This window comes from Callospermophilus lateralis, chromosome 11 (assembly GCF_048772815.1).
Source record: "Callospermophilus lateralis isolate mCalLat2 chromosome 11, mCalLat2.hap1, whole genome shotgun sequence".
NCBI classification, from domain to species: domain Eukaryota; kingdom Metazoa; phylum Chordata; class Mammalia; order Rodentia; family Sciuridae; genus Callospermophilus; species Callospermophilus lateralis.
This window is the reverse complement of record NC_135315.1, coordinates 32,082,910-32,102,788: the sequence shown is the minus strand read 5'-3', so window position 1 is coordinate 32,102,788 and position 19,879 is coordinate 32,082,910. Positions and strand designations below refer to the sequence as shown.

At 39.1% G+C, this 19,879-nt stretch overlaps 1 protein-coding gene across 3 annotated transcripts; it reads left to right on the top strand.

Annotated features, from left to right (window-relative positions):
- The first annotated feature begins 9,580 nt into the window (after window positions 1-9,580).
- Window positions 9,581-13,401, top strand: Srsf1 (serine and arginine rich splicing factor 1). Of its 3 annotated transcripts, none has more exons than XR_013092697.1 (5): window positions 9,581-9,931; window positions 10,351-10,535; window positions 10,903-11,075; window positions 11,275-11,957; window positions 13,175-13,401. XR_013092697.1 is itself a non-coding variant. In XM_076870755.1 (4 exons), the coding sequence occupies exons 1-4, from the start codon at window positions 9,738-9,740 to the stop codon at window positions 11,467-11,469; spliced, it is 747 nt and encodes a 248-aa protein (XP_076726870.1). In that variant the 5' UTR covers window positions 9,581-9,737; the 3' UTR covers window positions 11,470-13,401. The 3 variants fall into 3 exon arrangements, 1 of the variants encoding a protein (XP_076726870.1); XR_013092696.1 differs by having other exon boundaries at window positions 12,892-13,401; XM_076870755.1 differs by having other exon boundaries at window positions 11,275-13,401.
- Window positions 13,402-19,879: the final 6,478 nt, after the last annotated feature.

Below are 19,879 nucleotides of genomic sequence, written 5' to 3'. Positions count from 1 at the left end.
TATTGATGATATCTAACATATGGTGTTAACAGTGAACAATGTAGACTCTGAAAAATATAACAATGTTGGCCCCTTATGATGTGACAAAATTGTTCTTTTAGGAGCAGAGGGAAAGGTTTTAGCTCTGCAGAAAAGAGAGGACAATCTTGTAAAGGCAAAAATTCTCACTCTCAGTCATCCTATGTGAAGGTAGATACCAAGATAGGAAATGGAGAATCAGATCCAAAGGAAAGAAATTTTCTCCCCTGTAATCTGAATTCTACAGACATTAATTTAGAGGGAACTGCAGTTCATGAGGCAGAATAGCCCTGACCATGTGGAGGCAGATGGAAAACAAAGAAAGAAGGAGATGGATCTGGACTGTAGACTGCACAGGTATGCACATCTAGTAGCCCACTACATCCAGTGTGGTGGTACCAGCACCAGTCTGAAAGTTAATGATCTCAGAACCATAGAAAAACAATCTGCAGGTGGGCGCAGTGGCACACACCTATCTATAATCCCAGCGGCTTGGGAGGCTGAGACAGGAGGATCATGAATTCAAAGCTAGCCCCTTCAACAGTGAGGTGCTAACAATTCAGTGAGCTCATGTCTCTAAATAAAATACACAATAGGGCTAGGAATGTGGCTCGGGGGTCAAGTGCCCCTGAAATGAATCCCTGGTACAAAAAAAAAAAAGCCTGCAAATTTGGAAATTTCACCTGAAAATTCCATACTGAGTAGACATTAATAAATATGTATTTAAAACAAAAATTATTATGGACTAAAGTGTGCAGTATTATTTCAATGCAAGAATGTAATAGAAGCTTGTACTCTTACAAATGCTGGACAATTTTGAATCAAGTAGACTACAAAAAAATGCAACCAATTAGAGCAGATCAATACCTCTACTTCTGGGCTGGGCAGATGGCAGGAGAGTTTATTATCACCAGTTCTCAGTATGTTATTACCTGAAGTGGTGGCTGGGGAAGCACATATAAGCAATATGTCATTTGAAAAAGTATTACTTTTGTTTACAACTAATAATGATATATTACCCATGACAAATACAAGAGGTGGGGGGCATGACAAAACTGAATATTTAAATTAGGTCAAGCAAATATTACAAAAGCAGGTGATTTCCTTCTTGGTAGGGGGCAGCAAACCTTTTCTATAAAGGCCAGATGGCAAATATTTTAGGTTTGTGGACCACAGAGTCTATGATGCCACTGCTCAAGTCTGCCTTTGTTGTTTAAAATCAGTCCTAACCAATATGCAAATAAGGAAGTATGGCTGGATCCAAAAAAAACTTAGTGGACACTGAAATTTTATTTTCATATAATCTTCATATCACAAAATATATTCTTTAGATGTTTCTTCAATGTTTGAAAAATGTAAATAACATCCCTAACTCATGGGCATTACAAAAACAGGTCATGGGCCAAAAGTTTATGCTGACCCCATGGCTCTGGAATAGCTTCTATAAACAAATTTAGAAAAGTAATTCTGAGAAATTTTAGCTCACCTAATCTGAGACACGTTTAAAATAAGGGGCTGAGCATATAGCCTAAAAGCAGAGTGCCTGCCTTAGAATGCACAAGGCCCTAGGTTCAATCTCAAGCTCAGCAAAAAAGAAAAAAAAAAAAAAAAAAAGAAGGCCCTGGGTTTGATCCCCAAAAATACACACATGCACACACACATGCATACATGCACACATGCGTTTAAAAAAAGCAAGAAAGAGGGAAAAAAGTCACATTTCAAAACTTCCAAGAATTTTATTGAAATTAATTTTCGAACACACTTGGCAGCAGTATGAACATAACACCACTATTACAACCTCTAAAAATAGCTAACACTGGGCTGGGGATATAGCTCAGTTGATAGAGTACTTTCCTTGCATGCACAAAGCCCTGGGTTCAATCCCCAGAACCACAAAACAAACAAACAAACAAAAAACACTTATTTGGAGTTTCACCATAAAAATAAGTTACAAGAGTGGAGTGCAGTGTCATATGCCTGAAATCCCAGGGACCTGGAAAACTGAGGCAGGAGGATTGCAAGTTCCAGATTAGCCTCAGCAACTTAGTGAGACCTTATTTCAAAATAAAAAATAAAGAGGGCTGGGGATGTAATTCAGTAGTAGAACACTTGCTAGAGTGTATGATGTCCTGGGCTCCACCCCTGGTTCAGTACTCCAAAAATAGAAAGGTAGGATTTTTGGCAAATAAAGCTGTCTGCTATATTTTCTATGTAATACCTTAAAAGATCCACTTACTCCATATGGAATTTTTTTAAGAGAAAGAACCAAACATGAAGAGGGAAGTGGGAGTTACAGTAAAAAAAAAAAAAAAAAAAAGTGGAAATATATGTACTACTTTTGTAATACAACATACTTTCTTACTTTTTCTTTCCTTTTGTACTGTAGATTGAAGCCTTTACCACTGAGCTAAATCCCAGACCTTGTAAAATTTTTCATTTATTTATTTTTTGAAATTTATTTATTTATTTGGGGTACCAAAGATTGAACTCAAGGGCACTCAACACTGAGCTACACCCCCAGCCCAATTTTGCATTTTTTATTAGAGACAGGGTCTCCTGAGTTGCTTAATGCCTCCCTGCTGCTGAGGCAGAGCCTGTCTCTGCCTCCTGAGCACAGAGCTGCTGGGATTACAGGCATTTACCACCACGCCCAGTTAAATTTTTTATTTTGAGACAAGCTTTCACTAAGTTGTTTAGGGCACTGCTGAAGTTGGCCTCAAAGTTGCAATCCTCTTGCCTCAGACTTGGGAGTCACTGGGATTACAGGCGACACGCCCAGTTTGTAATACATCATTTAAAGAGATTTATTTATTTATTTATTGTGCCAAGAATCGAACCTGATGCCTCACACATACCAGGTTAAGTGCACTACCCTTGAGCCACAGCCCCAGCTCCTCCCGGCAAAAAAAGAGTTATTTTTCTAGGGAAATCATATCCTATTGCTATCAATACTGTGACAATGAAAATGGGAAGAATTAGCTAAAATAAGAAGTATCAAAGAATGAGGGAAGCCAGTCCAAAGTAAAAATAAAATAATCAAAACTGTATTATTAGACGACTTATTTGGGTTTAAAAGTGGCTTACTTTTATTATACTTTGCAATGAAAAACAATTCATGCACTCATTGTGTCTATCCATTGACAGCAACATGAAGAAGTTCCCATGGAAACAACATTCTGCTCATCTTCTGTCCTACCTTTTTCAAAGATCAGTCAGTAGTCAATAATATTCATTTTAACAGAGAATATACTGGTAATAAAGGGTATTATTGGGAGCTGGGGTTGTGGCTCAGAGGTAGAGCACTCACCTAGCATAAGTGAAGCACTGGGTTTGAGCCTCAGCACCACATAAAAATAAAGATAGATAAATAAATAAATAAATGGAATTATTAATCCATTCTCAACATAATTTACTAAGGATATAAGAAATATAAAAAAATTGATATATCAAGAACTATGTAATGTTTTGAACAACCAACAAAAAAAAAAAAAGTTATAGTATTCAAAACAGTATGGTACTGGCATTAAAAACAGACACAAAGACCAATGGAACAGAACACCTCACATAAATTCACCCATCTATAGTCAATGGATTTTCAACCATGTTGTGCTAAGTGCATGCATTTGGTAAAGGACATTCTTTTCAGTAAATGATGCCTGGAAAAATGCATATCGACTTGCAGAAGAAAGAAACTAGACACTTATTTCTCACCAGTTACAAAAAATAAACTCAAGGGCTGGGGATGTGGCTCAAGCGGTAGCGCGCTCGCCTGGCATGCATGCAGCCCGGGTTCGATCCTCAGCACCACATACAAACAAAGATGTTGTGTCCGCCGAAAACTAAAAAATAAATATTAAAAAATTTAAAAAAAAAAAGAAATATAAAAAATAAATTATTTAAATTAATAAAAAAATTAGTAGACACTGAAATTTTATTTTCATATAATCTTCATATCACAAAATATATTCTTTAGATGTTTCTCCAATGTTTGAAAAATGTCCTTCCTTTTCAGAGAACATCACCAAAATAAGTACAGGATAGGAACAGAGAATTATGCAGGCAAATTCTTTTAGGAGTAAACTCTCCTACACAGTGGACTCAAGTATTCCTAACCCTTTAAGTGACTCTTAGCCAGGCATGGTGCTACAGACATGTAATCCCAGCAATTTAGCAGGCTGGGCAGGATGGGAAAGTGAAGACCAGCCTGGGCAATTTAGTCAGATTTTGTCTTAAATAAAAAGGGCTGGGGGTGTAGCTCAGAGGGAAACTGTCCCTGGATTCAATTTTCAGTACCACAAAACAAACATGTCTTCACCTACTACTAAAAATAACAGATGTATTTCCAGAGGATAGTAAAGATAGGCACACACACACACACACACACACACACACACACAAATGTTGAGTGGGGCACTTTGGCATGGAAAGCCAGCCTCTACCTCAGAGCAAAGCCTGTCCAAGCAAGGGGGCATGACCCTTGTCCTTGGAAAGACCCACAGAGCACTCCTAGGCACGTCCCCACCCTGCTGAGTTGTTTATCTACAAATAATAGGAGAGATCTGCGGAGCCAGGTGTCCCTGACTCAGTCAGGCTAGGTGAGGAACCATAGCAACTCCCTAGCAACCCCCAATCAGCATGAGGCAGGGAAAATACCTGGGATGCCAGATGACCCTCCCAGTAGTTTAAGGTGGTTGATAACATGTTGGGAAACCATGTAGTTCAGCAAGTACTCCCCTCGTGGCTTAAACCAATCAGTTCAAAGGAATCCCCCTCTTGTACTAACCAATAGCCCTTACCCAACTTGTTCCCGCCAGTGAATGTGCTAATCATGTTTTAGAGTTGTTTTATGATTTTCCCGTGGTGTGTGATGATTTGCTAAGAGATGCTATGATGTATGTTAAGTCCCTTGCCTTCCCCAAAGATTGTATAAAACTGCTGCCAACCCTGGGCTCAGGCCTCTCAGTGTTACCAGTTGCTGTGTGCACGCGCAGAGGACCAAGCTAGCTCTCAATAAATACCTCTTTGCTGCTTACATTGATCTTGGTCTCTGGTGGTCTTTTGGGGGTCCCGAATTCGAGCTTAACAGGCACATGCCTGTAATCCTAATTGCTTGGGAAGCTGAGACAGGAGTATTTCAAGTTCAAAGCCAGCTTCAGCAACTCAGCAATAACCTGTTCTCTAAATAAAATATAAAAAATGACTGGGATGTGGCTCAGTGGTTAAGCACCCCTGGATTCAATCCTGACATCAAAAAAAAAAAAAAAAAAAAAAAAAAAGTTGAAAACAGCATTTCCAAATTTGAAAACCCATATTTCAGTCCATCTCCAGTAATGCCTTTGCAGGAATGGTAGTGGGAAGCAATTTGGCTGAGTGTAGAGATACAGACATTTAAAAAAAAATTATTGTTATAATTTACAATTACTTGTTTCAAGTATACAATTCATTGATTTTTTGTATATTCAGAGTTGTGTAATTATCACCCCAAGTATAAAGGTTTCAGGGTTAAGCAAATTGCTGGAAAACTGGGTCTTGTGATTTCAACCTTTACAGTAAATAACTCTTTGAACTCCACCCCTCACCCAGCCTCAAGTAATCATTTCCGGAGTAAAGTATTGGTGCAGACTCTAGTAAATACTACATAGAATGGAAAGCATTTTAAATGTTTCCTTTGGGGGAAGTAACTTTTCATAAATAGCAACAATGTTGAAAATAAGGTAGCTTCTGAGAATAAACCTCCTAAAATCTTATAATTAAGTTGGTTGTGGAGCAATCCATAAAACTGCTTGTGCATGGTGTAACTGAGGAGTATAGAACCCCCTTCCTGTCCAAACTCTAATTGTGAATGCAATCTCAGGAAGCAAAACTGGAAGTGTCTGCAGTTCAGTTGGTAAAAACCCAACAATCATCTAGTACACTCTTTAGAGAAAGTATGTAGATTAGTCTCTGGAATGAGAATTGCCAGTTTCACCCAGTGTTGTCTAGGAAACAGACACAAAATCCACAGAGCACTAGTTTTTCTGTCTTGGAGAGCTATATTGCTTTGGGGCCTCACACCATGATCTGAACACAAAATATCCCTCAAAATGATTCACCTCATTTTGTTCTGATTCCCAGTTTATCTGCTTTCAACACTTTTTTTTTTTTTTTTTTTTTTTAGGGGTGCTTTGTCACTGAATCACATCCCCAGCCCTTTTTATTTTTTAAGACAGGTCCTTGCTAAGTTGCTTAGGTCCTCACTATGTTTCTGAGGTTGGTTGGTCCCAAACCTTTTTATTTTTTGAGATAGGGTCTAAGTTGTTTAGGTTCTCATTAAGCTGCTGAAGTTGGCTTTGACCTTTGGATCCTCCTGCCTCCAAAGTTGCTGGATTACAAGCATGTTAATCAACTCTGAGGTACTGATAGCAATAAAATCACATTCTTAACTGTAATAATTATCAAGCTAATACCATCCTGGGAGACCCTGATAAAGAGCCACTGTTCCTGCCACAAATGCCCTCACTGTACACTCCAGGGCCTATCCTACCATTACATTCAAATAGAGAAACAAGAATATCCTATTTACTCTATTATAAAGTTATTCCTCTGAAGTAAACAAAATAATAAATGATTGCATTAAATTAGAAAAGCATTTATCACAGTGAATTCATGATTCTCTTAATTTTTCTGGAATGAAAATAGCTTCAAATCAAAAGCACCCATGTTTAAATCACTTCAGTTATAATTGATTTAACATGAATCAACAGGAGTCTGAAGATATCCAATCTCAACTAAAAGATTAAAAAAAAAGAAAATGTGCCTAGCAAGTAACCGCTGAATGAAGGAATCAACAAGAGTGGCTAAAACTGTTTTTTAAAATCTCATCTTTTTTGCCACTAACTGAATGGGACAATGCTAGAAAGTGAATATGATTACTGAAATAGTGTCTCTCTTTTTTTGGCAGCTTCTTATATTTTAAGAAATCGTGTGTGTTTGTGTGTGTATAAAACGTTGATGGACCTTTTTATCTTATTCATTTATTTATATGCATTGCTTAGAATCGAACCCAGTGCCTCACACATTCTAGGCAACTACTCCACCACTGAGCCACAACCCCAGTCCCCCCCACCCCCACCCTTTTTTTAAAGTCCAGCTTTATAAATATCACTTAAGGATGGTCTGAAGGGTAGATAATCTATCCTTCCCCTAAATTTTTTCAAAGGTTCCTTTCAGAGATCTATAGATCTCTTTAAAGAGCTGATTAAAATTTCAAATCCTCTCTCCAGGATAAAGTACATCAGCACATACATATAATTTTGGAGATCAGTACAGAGTTCAGGGACTATTCAAGGGTTTCTACAGGGCTGTTGAGGATCCAGACCCAATATTAAGTATCTCTGCTCATTTCAAATTTGAATCTGTATTTTGGCATCACTGCAATATAATTGTACAATACATTTTAAACAGTTTTAGAATTAAGAAAATATGTTCTTCGTGGAGTCCTGCACAGTCATCCACACCTGTAATCCCAGAAACTCGAGGCTGAGGCAGGAGGATAGAGTTCCAAGCCAGCCTCAGTAACTTAGAGAGGCCCTCAGCAATTTACTGAGACCCTGTCTTATTTAAAAAAAAAAAAAAAAAAAAAAAGTCTGGGGATGTGGCTCAGTGACTTGAGTCAAGTGCCCCTGAGTTCAATCCCAGGTACCCCACCAAAAAGAAAAAAAAAAAGGATAGAAAATATATTCTCCTGAAAACATATTTAATTTCAAAGTCACTTTGTATTTTGAATACACTCATGTTCCCTTCTTAATGTTTATTTTTTTTTTTTTTATTTTTCTCATGTTCCCTTCTTTACTATTACTTCTGGGATAACAATAGTCAAATTTGCAGTCCGTCTCTATAGAGGAAGTCAAAAGATTTTAACAAATCCCCTCCACCCCATTTCCCCTTTCTCCTGATTTCTTTTCTTTTCTTTTTTTTTTTTTTTAATATTTATTTATTTATTTTTTAGTTTTCGGCGGACACAACATCTTTGTTTGTATGTGGTGCTGAGGATCGAACCCGGGCCCCACGCATGCCAGGCGAGCGCGCTACCGCTTGAGCCACATCTCCAGCCCCCTTTCTCCTGATTTCTTCATCAAGTTTTAACTTTTTGTGTTATCTCTGTAAGCTGATTCACATCCTTGGGGAGACTGGGAGTTGTAAGTAAATACCAATATGAAAAAATCACCTTAAGGCACAGATCTGTTTTAGTATACTTAAAATTACAGGATTGTATTTTTAATTTAATTAATTATACCAACATTTAAAAATCCCACAATTTCATGCACGAGGACCTGGGTCCAATCTCCAGCACTGCACGAAACACATAATTTCATATAAAATTCCACATTTCAGACGTTTCTGGAAGAAAGGCAAAGTTCTTATTTCCCTAAGCCAGAATGCAAACAAGATCACAGTTCTGTGCCATGGTAACAGTTCTCAAACATCCATGTTGTTCATTTGAAAACTCTTGTATATAAGCTTCCTTCCTTCTTTCCCCACTCTCCCTCCTCCCGTCATATTGGGGCCAGGAGCACTTGGTGTACCACCAAGCTGCACCTTCAGCTCTTTTTTTATTTTTCGACACGGGGTCTCGCTACGTTGCGAGGCAGGCCTCGAACTTAGGATGCTTCTGCATCCCCTTGTATATAAGTTTTAGGGGAAACCTTTGAAAAAGGAATAAATTTCAGAATTCACACACACACACACACACACACACACACACACACACCCTTTTCTTTTTGTGTTCTTTGAAAAGAGCAAGACAGCAGGCACAACTCACTGGGCAAGCATTCACCAAGCTTCTCCTCTGCGCTAGGACCAGCAACAGGCAATTAACGAGAAACAATTACCGAGAGAAGCAGGGTCTGGGGTCCTGAAGGGCGGAAGGATTAATTAGTGCCACCAGTGATTAATCAGGGTACGACCCACTGCCACTAGAAAGACGGCTGAACTGAGCCATATAAATTCTGAATCGAAGTTGGATCAGCGGTGTATTTTTTTAAGAAATCTAAACTGGACTCTTGTCTAAGCAACCACCACCTATTCGCAGAAAGGGCGGCAAGGTACGGCTCCGATCGGGCTTTTGATGGAATCACTTACAACCCGGCTGCTGGACTAGAAGAAACATCCGAAGATACCCAGGTTTCCGGAGCAACCGCCCGGTCCCTCCCCCTTTGGTCCCGCCCCCGGAGCCTTTCCCGCCAAAGGCCGTTAATGTCGCGAAGCATAGTGGGACGAGATTACAGGCTAGGTTTCACCTAGGCCTTTCCGAGAGCAGATTGGCTTTCAAAGAGGACCATTCCTGGGGAAACTGGCTTGCTTGAAGATCCGGCGGGGATTAATTACACCTTTCACGAGGCTTCTGTATTTAATTTTCAACAAACGGCTGCTCATTCCAATAACCAATCGCTCCGCAAGCCGGGAAGGCGGGGGACTTTTTCCCCTTCGTGCGGAGGGTGACGTTGCGCGTGCGTGAGCGTATCGCCGATACCCGTTACGCTCTTGCGCGTGCGTATTGAGGTCGAATAGCTGCTTCCTCCCGCTTCTCTTCCTCCCTCCCCCCATATCCGTGCGCCGAGCTGATAAAGGCGCCATTTTGGAGGGGCCGCGGGAGACGTGGTGCCGCTGCAGGCTCGTTCTGCCGTGCGCTAGGCTTGGTGGGAAGGCCTGTTCTCGAGTCCGCGCTTTTCGTCGCCGCCATGTCGGGAGGTGGTGTGATTCGTGGTCCTGCAGGGAACAACGACTGTCGCATCTACGTGGGTAACTTACCTCCAGACATCCGGACCAAGGACATTGAGGACGTGTTTTACAAATACGGCGCTATCCGCGACATCGATCTCAAGAATCGCCGTGGAGGACCGCCCTTCGCCTTCGTTGAGTTCGAGGACCCGCGGTGAGGCAGCGTGGGGCTTGCAGTCTTGAGGAAATAGGTTGGAGTAGTTGGGGAAAGGCTCCGAGGCCTTAACATAATGGGGAAGGAGGGGCTTTTAGGCTGGGGCGACACGATATCGCCCCTGCAGAAGTCGAGCAAGCACGGAGCCGAGTCGGTATGGTGTTCCTGGTGGCTGGGTGCCTTGGACGCCCCCAGAGCTCACGCGCAGGCCTGGAACGGGAAACTGAGGCGCCGAGGACTGTGTAGTGGTCGGGCGCCTAGCGTGTTTCTGGGTGGGGGAGGGGCCGGTCCTATTATGCAGCGCATGTGGGCTCCTCCACGGTGGGTGCGCATGTGCCGGGGTCCTTTCATTCCCCACAGAGTGAGTTTTTTTCCGTGGGTCTCTTTTCTCATCCTTTTTGCCTTCTGTGATCATGCAGGGATGCGGAAGACGCGGTATACGGTCGCGACGGCTATGATTACGATGGATACCGTCTGCGGGTGGAGTTTCCCCGAAGCGGCCGTGGTACAGGCCGAGGCGGCGGCGGGGGTGGAGGTGGCGGAGCTCCCCGAGGCCGCTATGGCCCCCCATCTAGGCGTTCTGAAAACAGAGTGGTTGTCTCTGGTGAGCTTATGTCACTCTTGTGGGTTGGGAAGGGACAAGAATCACTTAAGATTTTTCTTTGCATGGCCGGTTTAACAACTGCTCGTTGTTCATTCTGGGCCTTAAAATTATTTCGGTTTTGGGGTGAATTTAGTAAATAAAGATTACTGTGGTGGTGATTTGCCCAAATTAGGTTGCGGTTCTAGAATATGAAGATCCTTTACAAATAAATTTGGACTCTGGATCTCAGAATCTTACCAGCTCTTTACCTGGAATCACTTAAGTACAATCATTAAGCATTTTTAAGTAATCTTTGTTCTAATATATGTTATAAGTTTTAACGTAAAACTTAGGGTAATTGGTTTTAAGGGAAAAATCGTTTTTTCAGGACTGCCTCCAAGTGGAAGCTGGCAGGATTTAAAGGATCACATGCGTGAGGCAGGTGATGTATGTTATGCTGATGTTTACCGAGATGGCACTGGTGTCGTGGAATTTGTACGGAAAGAAGATATGACCTATGCAGTTCGAAAACTGGATAACACTAAGTTTAGATCTCATGAGGTAGGTTATACACTTATTCTTTTATTTGGCCAGATTGGATACAGTGGTCTTAACAGTGGAATTTGAAGGTAAGGATTCAGGCAAAGGCGTCCACCTAAGTTACCAGATATCTGGTTTTAGTTACTTTGTATTCATTCAGCATGCCTGAAGATAGGTGAAAGCTTAGATCTTTCAATGGAAAGTTCTGTCTATCCAATAGGGAGAAACTGCCTACATCCGGGTTAAAGTTGATGGGCCCAGAAGTCCAAGTTATGGAAGATCTCGATCTCGAAGCCGTAGTCGTAGCAGAAGCCGTAGCAGAAGCAACAGCAGGAGTCGCAGTTACTCCCCAAGGAGAAGCAGAGGATCACCACGCTATTCTCCCCGTCATAGCAGATCTCGCTCTCGTACATAAGATGATTGGTGACACTTTTTGTAGCACCCATGTTGTATACAGTTTTCCTTTACTCAGTACAATCTTTTCATTTTTTAATTCAAACTGTTTTGTTCAGAATGGGCTAAAGTGTTGAATTGCATTCTTGTGTAATATCCCCTTGCTCCTAACATCTACATTCCCCTCATGTCTTTGATAAATTGTATTTTAAGTGATGTCATAGACAGGATTGTTTAAATTTAGTTAACTCTCCATGCTCTTCAGACTGTGATATTGTGTAAATGTCTATTCTGCTCTGGTTTGTGTGAACTGGGATGTGGGGGGTGTTTGTGGTTATCTCACCTGGGGAAGTTCTTATGTTTATCTTGCTTTTCATGTGTCTTTCTGTAGACATATCTGAAGAGATGGATTAAGAATGCTTTGGATTAAGGATTGTGGAGCACATTTCAATCATTTTAGGATTGTCAAAAGGAGGATTGAGGAGGATCAGATCAATAATGGAGGCAATGGTATGACTCCAAGTGCTATTGTCACAGATGAAATTGGCAGTATTGACCTTATACTAAAAGGCAAGGGTTAAAAATGATTTTATATATATATATATATATATATATCTCAAAACTTGCAAACATCTGATGCAGGTATCTTTAGCTACAATTGCTTTGCTCTTTAAACCTTGGCAATTGTGGCAAAATTACATTGCCCATTTTGTAACAATTTATTTTGCTCCCTTCCCCCCCTTTTTTGTTTTAATAGGGACTAATGTGGGAAGAACTGGCTAATTTGTCACAGTGCTTAGTTACAACTGTTAATGTGTGACCTGCTGTTGGTGTACATGTGGGTACAGGGTGTCTTTAATTCCAACAAGATAGAGTATAATATCAATACTGCTAAATCTGCATGTCCTCTGTGTGACTGATAAGAGCGTTGCTATTTCATTTTTTTTAAGACAAAATGAAAGCAAAATATAGAATTCCAATGTATTGGTGTAGATAATCTAGTTGGGAGTACTTTTAAGTCTCACCTTCCCCTTTAAACTAATATTCATAATTGACTCATGTTTAAGAGACTTTAATTTACAAATTAAATTGCAGATGGGAGCGTTAGATTTAGTTTAGTTTAGGTGGGTAACAATATCAGTAAACTTTTCAACTACATAACTTTTTGCAACCACAAAACCTGTAATACGCTGTACAGTAACAAGTGTTGGCATTATCAGTTGAACTGTAAATATAAAATGCTTCTTCCAATTAGTCTCTATGATGATTAAGTTTCTAAAATTTATCTGAACACCATTCAGAAACTTGTTTTGGGGAATTTGATAGTTATTGATGTACATCTGTTAAACTGATGACAGACATAACTCATCATTCCCCAGAAACCTTTTTTGATTACAGTATCTAACATTTTGCCTCCTCTTTTTTGGTTTTGCTGGTTATAAAGGTTTGGATTGGAGAGGGCTCACTGGATCCCAATCCTTGGAGCTGGATCATTGGATTCAAATCATAATGTGGATAGGATAGGGAGGATGAATTACAAGGATTCATGGAGCGGGATCAGATTACCAGGAACATAGGAGTGGATTCCTGCCCCAACCAAACCGCATTCGTGTGGATTTTTTTATTCAACTTAATTGGCTATTCCAAAGGTTTTTTTTTTCCTATTTTTGACGATTGGAGCCCTTAAGATGCACGATGGAATTGTGTTTTGCATTTTTTGGTAAAAGGAGCAAAGCGAGGACCTGGAGATATACGCTGGAGCAATCTCCTTGGAAGGATTCAGCACGAGTAGATGGTAAACATTTAAAGGGGAAAGGGGGGGTTTGTTTAAAATAGTAAATCAGTAAGTCACTTCTAAATTTAAAGAAAACAAAATTGGAGTTGAAGAATAAGTAGGTTCCAATTGGCTATTGCCGTTTTTCTTTGAAAAAAATAAACATTTTTTAAAAAACTATGCATGGTTGTCCTTTTTCCTCTTCATGTAAGATTTTAACTCTTATCAGTTAATTCTTTAAATTAGTAAGATTCTGACTCTTGTGTTTATGTTAGTAAATTAAAAGTTCTTGAAAGGCTATCTCAATGGTATTAGCTATCTTAATTTATGTAACAGTCTTAAGGGGACAATAAGGGAGAAATTTATGTAATATGGCAATTAAGGCTATGATCTAGTCTCTAAAAGATGTTTTGCATACTTTGCTAAAGTGGTTTAAAACTTAGATACTGCTTATTTTGGTGACCATTTAGACAACACAGGTTTGTGTAAAATTGGTTGGCTGATAAATATCAGCTTGGAGATAGCCTTTGAGATTCTCAATGAGACTCATCTTAAAATTAATGAGTAGTACATGTTAACTTTAACACAGTTGTATTAGAACTCAATAAAATGACTTTCCTTTTTGAAATGTGAACAGTGCACTAAAGGATTTAACTGCTAATTTGAGTGAATCTTCACCTGTAAACCCTTCTTGACCATAGTTCTGTCTCCAAACTTCAGAATTCTCTAAGTTTTGGGTTTTTTAAATACTTCACTAAAGAGCCCCTTGATGTTAAAGTTTCAGCTTTACCCTTCCTTGGGTATAGGAAGGGAAGTTTTACTTAAAATTATTGGTCTTGTGATTTCCTCATAGTTACCAAGAAACCACTCTTTTCTCAATCCAAAAGAAATAGCTAGATCTTTTTTAACTTTTTCCTTGGGTGCTAATCATAGTTGCAAGATGAATTAAAAAGGATTATTCAGGTGATACAATTTAAAACAGAAAGCCAGGCATAATCTTTGTAGTGGAAGTAATGGGCAAAAGAGATTTGTATAAGGTCACATGTAATTACCTGATTGAAAGGAGTAGGTTCAAAATAAGAATTTTACTTGAAAAATATTCCTTGTAGATTCATTACATTAAGTAGTAATGTAGGAATTCAAAATATGAGCCAAAATTGTAGATTTTTTATTTTAACATTCTGAAAAGTTACACATGCCATGCTTTTTGAAGTTTTAAGTCTCATGTGCAGAATACTATTAATAGATAAGACTTCTACGCTTGTACAAACCTGGTTTCATTTATGTTCACCGAATGTTTGGAAATAGGACCAAAATGGAAATGGCCTTTACTCAAGGTTGTCTATTAAGTTAAATGAGAGGCTGTACTAAAATTTTTAGTAGTTCAACCCGAGATTGAAATGAGATAGAAAGGTGTTCTTTGTTAAATAGGCTTAAGAATGAAGATTTGAGAGGACTTAATGCATACTTTGAAAGGTAGAGGAGCACAGGTTATGTAGTTTAGTGACCAGACAGAAACTAGAAATGTTATTTTTAGTCCTAGGAAATGACCCTCTACCAATATTGGCAGTTAGAAGAAAGTCACACCCTCTTGGAACTACAAAGGCTACCTTGAATTTTTCCCTTCTGTGTCCCCTTATAATATTGTAAGGAATCTATAGTTTATTTTCTAACCAAGAAAGCACTTTAAGAAGCAATTACTATTCATAACATCAGATTGAATAACCTACCTTGCTGTTCAGCCCACATCCTACTGGAAACAAAAGGTAAGACCAATTTTCTGATTCCTAATTGTTTGGGATCTGAATTATATTTTGAAAGCTAATATTTTTTAACTTGGTGTTTGGAATGTGAATATTTCCCTCACTTACAATGTTTTCCCTAAGTTTTATACTTTAAATAAATTTCAAATGTTCATAAATCAACCCATTTTAGTGCTTGAGTTCAATATGATTAATTCTAGAACCTCAATTTTTCTCAGTTTTGTCTAATGTCTTCATTAGGGCTGGTGCTATTTTCAGGTTTCTGTGGTCAAGGTGAATTTCTTATGTGTGGCTTTTTGCTTTGTATCTGAAGTTTGTAATTACAAATGAAACAAGTTCTATATATGTATGTATACCATAAATAGTATTAAAAGGTCAGAAAGTATTAGACTGAAGTTCTGTTGTAACCATTTTTTGGCTTACGTTATTTTTATCACCGTGAATACAAAGGCAAAAAACAGATTCACAATCTCTTATCCACTATTTTGAAATCTTAACCTGAATAAAAATTTTGTTGATCCAGTAGAATGTAAAAGCTGACAAGAATTGATGCCTGCCTTTTGCACTTAGTGTGACTAAGCATTTTTTCCTGCAGAAATAATTCGTGTACTTTGATTAATCATCACGCAGTTGCCAGTCTTTGCCTAGGGCATTATGTAACAGTACATATAATATACTTTTTACGAAAGTACAGGCAGCTAGAACTCATACGTCTGCTCTCAAATTTGGATAAGGGATTGGAGAACTGTATTAAAACACACAGGTTTAATGCTCCGGTGTATAGTTTGGGGTGTGAGTGAAAATCAGCCTGTTTGGTTCCTTAATTGAGATTTCAGTTTCTTGTTATTTTAGGCTGAAGCATATAACAGAAGAAAAGGTATGACCACATTTCTATTCTGTTACTACAGTAGGCTCACAATTTTATACTATTAAAGGAAATATTCATCCAAAATACACAGTATAATACTCTGTTGTTTTGAGGTAATTGCTTCCATTTTAATACAAGGTACATTGACATTAATCATTCTGATCCTATGGGAAAGGATAAGATTGGCATGAAGTAGAGATTGTAAGGAAAAATCTGCTTATTGCATCTGTTGGGATTGTTGAATAAATAGTAATGTTGGCAAAATAATGTGCTTTAAACGTAGACCTAAGAAGTTACAAAATACTTAAACCAGAACTTCTGTGATTGATAACTTTGGACTACTGCTTGTTAGATTTGAAGGCTATACTTGATAACCCTGAGTTGTGTGTGTAGTAATCAAGGGAAAGATCACATAGTATTTCAATAGTACACAAAATAAACTGAAGTTTTTGTTGAGTAGAAGTGGTTTTTCAGAAATGATTTTAACTTCAGAGGTAGAAATAGCCTCATTTACAACTCTGTGTGTGTGTGTGTGTGTGTGTGTGTGTGTGTGTGTGTGGTGGTGGTGAGTATTGAACCCAGAGCCACATGCTTGTTACATACCGTGGGCAAGCAGCATAACCACTCAGCAAGCTATGCCCACAGCCCAGTTTACTTATGGCAGGGATGCTACGAGAATGGAACCAGGGCCTTGAAAATACTAGGCAAGTGTTCTACCACTGAGCTACACCCCCAGCCTGAAAAGAATTGGGGGGGTGGGCATTACTGGTAGTTGATTTCAAGGGTACTCACTCCCTTTGTTGCTTAGCACCTTGCTGTTGCTGAGGCTGGCTTTGAACTCACAATCCTCCTGTCTCAGCCTCCCAAGCTTTGGGGCCAATTTACATTTTATTTTATTTTTTTTTAAGAGGAGAGAGAATTTTTTAATATTTATTTTTTAGTTTTCAGCGGACACAACATCTTTGTTTTTATATGTGGTGCTGAGGATCGAACCCGGGCCGTACGCATGCCAGGCGAGTAGGCTACCGCTTGAGCCACATCCCCAGCCCCCAATTTACATTTTAGCAGGTGTTAGACTGGGTTATCAAGGAGAGAGAGAAATACCTTTACATAAGGTTACTGTTGTTGTTTTTGGTGCTGGGAATTGAACCTGGGAACACTTGACAGCAGAGCTATATCCCCAGTTCTGTATTTTGAGACAGGATCTCACTGTTACTTAGTGTGCCTGCCATAAGGTTACGTTTAAGATAAGCAAAATGGATGAATCCACAAGCTCAGGTGGTTTCATCTGAGAAATTATTTTCACTTCAGAGGTAGAAATAGCCTCCTTTACAACTGTGTGTGTGTGGGGGGGGGGTGAGCATTGAACCTTTGTACAAAGGAGATGATAAACACTGGGTTGATTTGAGTTGTCATCACCCAAGTATCAGTTGTTGGCTATGATTAGACCCTATCACCATGATGAGATGTTGGAAATTGAACCTCTGTTCAATACTAAATCCTACCACATAGACTGAAAAGGGATACTAAAGTGTCTAGAATTTTATTTATTTTTTTACAATGTTCTGTTCCACACCCCTTTGGAATAAATGATAGAAATTGCCGGGTATGGTGGCACATGGCCTGTAATCCCAGTGGCTCAGAGGCTAAGGCAGGAGGCTTGCAAGTTTTCGAGGGCAATCTCAGCAACTAAGTGAAGCCCTAAGCAACTGTAGCTCAGCCATCAAGTGCCCCTGGGTGTCCAAAAGTCACATAGCCACTAGAGGGAGCTATAACAAAAAGCCAGGAAATTATCCCTGTTACTAATCCACACAGCAAGGTGAAGGGAGACCTGTTTCCTTGATCTGGATCAAGATGTTTTGGGTAAATTTTGTTATGATCACCTCTACCTTCCTGTATATTACAATATCCTTTCCCTTTTTAGCTTCTGGATCCATTTAGGTTTTGAATAGTACTTACCTTGTAGGTAATTCAATTTGTATAAATCACGAAAATGCCTAGATTCTGGGACTTATTAGAAGATGACCTGCATTTGCTTGTTTTTCTGTCTATCTTTAGGTAAGGTATAAAGCGAGGAACATGAACTTGATACAGGAGTAGGTGCCATGCAGAAAAACCTAGGTGTGACGCTGGTCACAGACTAGGAAAAATGAACATGCTTTCAGATTTGTTTATAGTTTTTGTGGTGTGAAGTGGCTTTAAGAGTGATCCCCCTGCCCCTTGGAGGGGTGTGTGTGTACTGGGGATTGAACCCAGGATGATTAGCCACTGAGCTGCATCCCTATCCCTTTTAATTTTTTTATTTAGAGACAGGGTCTTGCTAAGTTGCTGAGGCTGGCTATGAACTTCCAATCCTGCTTCCACTTTCTGTGCTGCTGGGATTATAGTCAAGCACCATTGCACCCAGCTCTATTAGGGGCTTTTAATGATAACTTACCTTAAAATCCTACTTATTTACTACCTAAACCTTGATTAAAAAATCAGTACACACAGTGCCAAAAAGAATTGGAATAATATTGAGAATGAAACAGTTTGGCATTTGTTATTCCCATTATCCCCTGCCCCCAAGTTTATATTGTGGAAATTGAAAGAACAGATTTGCCTTCTGTTTATAAAGTATTGTCACTAAGAATACTATATATTAGTGATTTTTTAAAAAGCCCTCTTGATGGGATTTAGTTATTAAGAAGATGCATGTGGGAACACTAGCATTAAAACAATGTTGAGCCTGGGGATATTACAGTACAGTGGTAGAGCCTAGCGTGTATGAGGGCAGTTTGATCCCAGCAGCACAAAAAAAAACATTAAATATTAGAATTGGGCATAGAGGCACATGCCTATAATCCCAGTTATTTCAAGAGGCTGAGCCAGGAGCACTAGAACGGGCACTCAGTGGAAGAGTGGCCCTGGGTTCAATCCCTAGTACTACTGCTGCTGTCGACCCTACTCTCCTGAAAAAAATTTAGTGTTAGAATTGCCTGTTTTGAAGAATATGTCTGAAGTTAGGCAAGTAAATTATTTTCCTATTAGAGAAAGGATGGAATTGACAATTATACAGTAGGAATTTTTTTGCCTATGAGGCTAGCAAGGGAGGCTACAGAAAGAAGTTGATTAGTAGGTGTATTGCAAATTGGATTTGAGTATCAATCTGAAAAATGTTAGCTCTGGTGTCCCTTTACTAATTTCTGAAAGGTGCTTTGAAGCCACTGATAATCCAAAATTCACTTCATAAAAGACAAGGGCTAAACAGGTTTTAATAATAAGAATAGATTATGGCATTTGTCAAAAGGAAACCTACATCCTTTAAATGGACTTGAGAAGCCTTAGGCTGAATATCTTACATTCTTCATAGCAGTGGCATGCCTAGAAATTTAAGTTACAAAAAAATACTGAAAGTGACATTCACATTTTAAGAATAGAAATGTAAAGTACTGATTAATAGTACATCAAATATACTTCAACAAAGAAAACCAAAAATGGTTCCTTTGCCCTCTAAAATCAGGTAGTAAACTATAGTGAGGTGACAGTCAATACTACCATTGCAGTTATGACAGGTCAAACTGGAGGTTTTGTTTGCTTGCCAGATGGTTTTTCAGAATTTGCTGTTTGGGTTTGCCTCTCCACTAGCGTCCTTGTCTGCATACCCAAATTTGTCACTGAAGTATTTTAGTACTGAAGCTAGTGTCTGATTTGAATCTTCATACTGTCTTTGCAGTCTAGACTTTCATAAACATTATCACTCCCCTATTATGGATCAATGATGAATTTATATTCTACCTTTCCAATTTATCACTATTCTTAAATCACATCTTCAGTGGTAAATAGTGTACTGATCTTATCTGGTTTTGCTTCTGTAGTCTGGTTATATTTTCAGACCCCCATTTCCCCCCCTTAGCAACCTGCCTCTTCAAATCCTAATTGCCCTTAAAGGTTCAGCTCAAATCACATTTCATTCCAGAATCTAAAACACAAGCTGCTAAAGCTCTTTAACTCTTTTTGTCAGTTTTCACTTCGTCACCTCACAAGT